The following is a 6,715-nucleotide window of genomic DNA, read 5'->3' on the forward strand; positions in this document are numbered from 1 at the left end:
ACTAACTTTCAATGCTCCATCTGTGGGGTTTTTCTCAATCATAATCTTGAGATTGTTTAGTTCTAGAAAACCATTTTTATTTTCATTAGTTTAAAACTGAAAACGCAACATTAAAACGTGTTGTTTTAATTTATTGACTAATGGACCCACCCACAATCTCCCTTTCCTTCTTGGCACATATGTATATTCTATAAATAGGAAGCATATCACACGAAACGAAAATGAGCAAAACAAGGTGTGTTGCGTAATATATTTAGCTTGAGGAGTTGAAATTTGTGTTGTTTTTGAATGGGGCATTTGGGTCAGAATGGTTTGATCTCTGAGCTCGAAAATGGAGTCACTTTGTGCTGTGATGAAGAGTGTTGTGAGAAAGAAACAGTTACAACTTCCATTCAGTATGCTGTGAAGGTCTTGTTGATGGGTTTGGGAGAAGATATCAACAGAGAAGGCATTAGAAAAACACCACTTCGTGTTGCCAAGGCCCTTTCTGAAGGAACCAGAGGTCACTATTCCTTCTTTATTCATAATTAGTGTTTAAATGTGGAAACAAATCCTTTGAATCCTCATGTTTTTGTCATGAAAATCTACAATGAATTGTTTAAAATATTAAAATTCTCAACTTTCGATATAAGAAAATGCATCATCAATGATCAAATTTAGTGATAAAAAATTGTTAATCATCAAATTAAATACCAATTTACAAAATAAAAAATTATTAATTACTAAAATAGTTATTGTTATGAATAAAAAATTGTAATTGTTTTCTAAATTAATTCTAAATTTAGCTACCAAAATAAATTAGTCACTAAATATTTACTACTAAAATAATTCATTTTTAAATTAGTCTCTAATTAATTAGTCACCAATTTAACGACCAATTATAATTTTTTATTTATAATAGTAACTATGTTAGTAATCAATAATCTTTTATTTTATATATTGATATTTAAATTGGTCATTATAATGACTAATCACTTTTGGTCACTGAAATTGGTTGTTAATGAAATATTTTCTTCTAATGTTCTAAATTAAATTAAATTAATATATATATATATATATAAATTTTATATTATAATTCATTTTTTTAAAATTAAATTAAATTAAATATTTATTTATTAACATTATATCCGAACTATATTAAAATTTAGCATTAATTATTTTCTACTTTTTAGCTACATTTACTTTAAATATTCAATTATTTTGTAACGTATATATATATATATATATATATATTTTTAATTATGACTCAATTTTCCTTAAAATAAGACGATACTAGCCTTCAATTAAATTATCTAACAACATTTAAATTAGAATAATGAATTGAAAAGTTGAAGTGGCAAATATATGAATAAATAAATTTTATTATTATTATTATTATTATTATAATTATAATTATTATATCATTATTATAATAATAATATAATAATTAAAATATTAATAATAATAAAAATAGTAATAATAATGATAAAATAATAAAAATAAAAATAATAATAATAATAATAATAACAATAATAACGAGGATGATAATAAAAATAAAATTTATCCACTGTCACCCTGGTCATATTCACTAGTGTGACAACAACTCATCCAGTTTAAATATTGTTAAGAATAATTTAATGGAAGGGTTATCGTATAGATAGATTTTAAAGAAAATTAAGTAAAAAAAAAAAAAAAAAATTGAATATTTAGTTCAAATATAAATATCAAAGTGTTAATTAAACCTATAATTTATTTAACAAAGTGCACAAATCTCTCTTTATAAACTACTTTTGTAAATCTACATTAGGGTTATCATCGTTATGGATTTTACCTGTTAATCAGATCTTAGAAAGTCCACAGGGAGGTCACTTGATCCCTCAATGTTTTTTTTTTTCATGTAAATTAGTGTATAAGTAGAAGATTTTTTTTTTTCAATTTTAATGTTTTTTTTTTCATTTGTTTTCCTTAAACTATGATGTTTTTGAGATGTAGTACACAATCTAAACTTATAGTAATATTAAGACGAGTCTGATCTTTTGATATTTAAGAGTATTGATAAAAAAAAATATTAAAACATCTTTATTATTACAAATCTTATGACAACATATTAAAAGAATATTCCTTCTAATATAATGTCATGCTTTTTTGTTTTTTATAATCAGTATCTTAAATAAACTTATTATAAAGTGTTCTGGAACGGATGCAGCTTGGCCATTATTAGGGGACAATTTGTCCCACTAGATTTTCGTTTTTTTCCCATATAATATATATCTAGAATTTTTTGGTTTTGCGTCCATTAAAAAATAAGTTTTGCTCTCTTAAGATAATTTTTTTAATGGCCGTAGAAATTTGTAAAAGTAAAAGAAAAAAATTAATATTAATTTTTCTATTTATCCTTCTCACCTCTTTTATACGATTATATAATGAGTTGGTGAAACAAAATTATCTTTGTTCGCTGCTATTTTTTCTTGAGATTTTTCCTTTTCAAAACGTTCTTACCGTCTTTTATCCCCACTGGCATATATATATATATATATATATATATATATATATATATATATATATATATATATATATATATATATATATATATATATATATATATATATATATATATATATATATATATATATATATATATATTCATGTTATAAATTACAATGACATATAGTGAGACTGACATCTCAAAATTCAATAATTCATATGCTCTCACATGAAATATAAAAAAATAAAAAATAAGGGAAACTAAACGAAACTTGTAATAGAATATAAAGTAAACTATGTACAAGACCTAAAACAAGCGAAACATAGGAAGTTGAAATTATTATGAAAAAAGTCTGGACTAATAAAAGATATTACATCATAACACTTAAAATCTAATTAGTTATCAATGTCAAGAAAAGTGAGCTTGTCAATTTATTTAACCAAAGATATGTGATTTAAACTCTATGTCCTAACAAGTCTTCATACATTTTCTTCATCTTCCCCTTATAGACCAAGGAACAATTTGGACTAAAGTATTAAAACCTTTGAGAAATCAAAGTTTAGAGGCACACTCAATCCAAAACACCTTTAAAGCCATTATTCCATGAAAGCTCAATAGCCATTATAACTCCATGATTTTAACCTACAAAGATTCAAAAAATAAAATTGCCTATATACTCACCTCTCTTTCCTCTAAAAATGCTAGCACAACTACAAAGACAATCTTTATCAATATTATTAGTTTTGACTTTAATTAGGAGAGATAAAACGGTTAGCCCGATTTGGCTCAGCCCACTCTTGGGTCCTAAAAAATCGAGTCGGACCTAACTTGTCCACCAGGTAAAAACGAGTCATCATTTGTAACCCGCCCCACTTATTTGTCACACAATCTTTTTCTCAGAGCTTACGTAGCCATGTTGCTATTTTTTGCAATACATGGTCAAGAAATACCGACGAATAAATTTATAGATGATAACTAGTTAGGACCGACATGGTAGTATTTATGTATCTATAAGAATCGTGATAGGATTGAAGAATTCTACGGATACATAAGTTAAAGAGTCGAATTTCAGGTTTGAACTCCATTTACTAGTGTAAAATATGTTAGCAGAAATACTGATAAGAAGGGTCTTGTTATATACCAGGTTATGTTCAAAGTGTGAAGGAAATTGTGGAAGGTGCATTATTCCCCGAAGCCGGTATAGAAAACAACAAAGTTAGTGATGCAGGTGGAGTAGGTGGAGTTGTGATTGTGAGAGACCTTGAGTTTTACTCCTACTGTGAGTCTTGCATGCTACCATTCTATTTCAAGTGCCATGTGGGGTATGTCCCTTCTGCCCAAAGAGTTCTTGGTTTAAGCAAACTCTCTCGTGTCACCAATGTGTTTGCAAAACGTCTCCAAGAACCTCAAAGACTTGCAAATGAGGTGTGTTCTGCTTTGCATGAAGGAATTCAACCCACAGGTGTTGCTGTTGTGCTTCAATGCAAACACATTCCCTTTTCAGACATGGAATCATACTCTCTGGGCTCAAACCACAAAGGGGTGATGGGGATACTGGTTTCTTCTGGTTCTGGTGTTTTTGAAAACAAAGATGCAAACTTGTGGGCTGACTTTTTTGGCCTTCTACAATTTAGGGGCATTGACAAGGACAAAATTCATGATAAGGGGTCAATGGACGACCAATGTTGGTGTCCTTCTTTGTCTTCTAAAGTCTTATCCAAGAATGAAGAGCTGAACCCTGCTATGCTCACTGCAGTAGCTTCAATTCTTAAGTCTTTAGGCGAGGATCCAACTAGGAAGGAATTACAAGGGACTCCTACTAGGTATACCAAATGGCTGATGAACTTCAAGTGTAGTAGCATTGAGAGGGCGCTGAACTGTTCGCTTGGGATTCGGACAAACAGTGTTTTGAACACTAATGGGGGGTTAGGTTTTCATGAAAAGCTACACTCGGAGCTGAACATGCCTTTTCTGTCACAATGTGAGCATCATTTGCTTCCATTTCATGGTGTTGTTCACATAGGATACTTCATTTCCAAAGGGTTTCATCCCATTGAGAAAACCCTTTTGCAATCAATAGTGCATTTTTATGGTTTTAAGTTGCAGGTTCAAGAAAGACTCACCAAGCAGATTGCTGAAACTATTTCCCCACTGATTGGTGGAAATGTGATAGTTGTGGTGGAAGCAAGTCACACATGCATGATTTCTAGAGGAATTGAGAAATTTGGAAGTAATACAGCTACCATTGCAACATTGGGATGCTTTTGTACTGACCTTGGAGCAAGAACCTCATTCTTGGAGAGTATTCCAAATGACACATACATCTCTTGAAGATAGTTGATGATTGTTTAGCTCCATTATGAAGGGTTTCTCAATTGTTCATTTTTCATCATTCTATGTATATTTAAGGTTTCACCAGTATCGTTGTCGTTGTAATATAATGTCGATCGTGTTGAGTATGATGTGGGAATATTAAAAGTCCAGATAAGAATTGAAATTTACTCTCTAATATCTTTAATATTGATAGGTTCGGAATATAAAAGGAGGAAAAAGACTAATAACCGAATATGATCGTTATAACCTTTCGAGTGTAATTTTGATTTCCTTTTAAAGCTGTCTTGTAACGGATTATTATCAGAAGTTATAGGAAAAAGTTAGTTTTGGGTTTTTATGAAAGAAGGTATGGTAGGAGAGTGAGGATCTCTCATAGTTTCCTCAGTTGTAATCTGGAATTCGGGCTTCTACTCTATTGGCAAAAGCTGTGTTGTTAAATAAAAGTAATCAAGAATTGATCTTGATTGGTCTGTATTACTAATTTCTTCTATCAATTGGTATTCAGAGCACCTTCTAGATTCTATGGGAAGGGTTCATTAGAGCACGGTCCGTACCAGAATGGAGTCAGACATGGATGAGGTTGAAAAAATGGTTCAAGAAATGGTTCAAGATCGGGACAGACAGCAAAATTAGTCACATAAGCGGTTCCAACGTTTAGAATATCTGATTCGTGACATTATAATGGTGGTGGAGAAAATATCGTCAACAAGAAAATAGGACAAAGATGATAATTCGGTCACAAATGGAGAGTGTTCTACATCTTCATCAAGATAGTGCAGTACCCCCTTTTGGTCCCGGTTATTTTTGAGATTCTGCCTCGGTTCTTAAACCGAGGCATATTAAAGTGACCTCTTTTGGTTTCAGTCATTACCCGAAGCCATAGATCTCTTTTCTGCCTCAGTTGCAGAGAGACGGAAGCTATAGATTCAATATTTTTTTAAAAAAAAAATAAATTTGCAGCCTCCACGAAGCTTCCTCGCGCACCAACCATAGCAGTTCACGTTCCACCATTGACGGCAGCCACCGCTTCTCCATCCTCTCTGCAACACGCAGCCACCGCAGCACCATATCCCATCGAACCACCATGAGCAAGCTGCCCGCACAGCAGCTGAACCATCACCACCGCGCTTGCAGCAACAACAGCGTTCAAAACACCATTAACGCTCCACCATGGAAGCAACGAACCAGAACCATCACGCCGAAACAGTTGCAGTAGCGAAACAACAGCGAAAACACGAACCTTTCAGATCTGCACTGCGTCTAACCTTTGAAGACGCAGCATCACCACCATCATTTCCACTACAACGCCGGCGCGAGCTCCACCTTTGCACATCGAACCAGATTCGCGACCACCATGGCAGCAGCGGAGACGTATCCTCCATTGCAGCAGCAAACCAGAACAGCACTAGCAGCAATCATGCGAGCACACACCAGAGACGCGAGTTCAGCCACCGCAGTTCCGTTCTTAATCTCGCCGGCAGCACCCATTGCGAATCCTTCCTTCTGATGGATAATTGGGAAACCCAATTGACAGCTCCAAATTCTCAAAATTTCATAATTTACTATCTCTTTTTTGTTTTTCACGTATTTTTAACCATTTTTCTACATTTTAGAGACTTATTCAGCTAACTTATACTTTTTGAAAAATTCCACTTTTGTTTTTTTTGTGTTTTCTAACTTACATGCTTTAACATACAATTTTTATAGCTATAATAGGAGCAAGGCAGAAGACAGATGTGAAAGAAAACATACATCAGAGTAAGGCACACTAGTGGCGAGCAACATGCAAGAGAAGATATCCAATGGTGTGTCATGAAAAAAACCGTAACCTATACTCTGATAACTATTATAAACATTAATTTAATGTTGTATAAATATTAATTAACTTTTTAATTAATTTTTTCACTGTTTTATATT

At 32.1% G+C, this 6,715-nt stretch overlaps 1 protein-coding gene across 1 annotated transcript; it reads left to right on the forward strand.

Moving 5' to 3' along the window:
- Positions 1-210: 210 nt before the first annotated feature.
- LOC114172489 (GTP cyclohydrolase 1-like) lies at positions 211-4,931 on the forward strand. Its single transcript, XM_028056944.2, has 2 exons — positions 211-502; positions 3,609-4,931. The coding sequence occupies exons 1-2, from the start codon at positions 289-291 to the stop codon at positions 4,793-4,795; spliced, it is 1,401 nt and encodes a 466-aa protein (XP_027912745.2). The 5' UTR covers positions 211-288; the 3' UTR covers positions 4,796-4,931.
- The last annotated feature ends 1,784 nt before the right edge of the window (positions 4,932-6,715 follow it).

Source organism: Vigna unguiculata, chromosome 10 (genome assembly GCF_037176805.1).
Source record: "Vigna unguiculata cultivar grain cowpea cultivar isolate G323 ecotype 2 chromosome 10, ASM3717680v1, whole genome shotgun sequence".
Lineage (NCBI taxonomy): Eukaryota > Viridiplantae > Streptophyta > Magnoliopsida > Fabales > Fabaceae > Vigna > Vigna unguiculata.

Bases quoted from the DNA above. Each gene is read 5' to 3' on its own strand.
- LOC114172489 (XM_028056944.2), top strand. From the start codon at position 289: ATGGGGCATTTGGGTCAGAATGGTTTGATCTCTGAGCTCGAAAATGGA. The intron at 503-3,608 runs GTCACTATTCCT...GTTATATACCAG, and splicing joins CCTTTCTGAAGGAACCAGAG to GTTATGTTCAAAGTGTGAAG.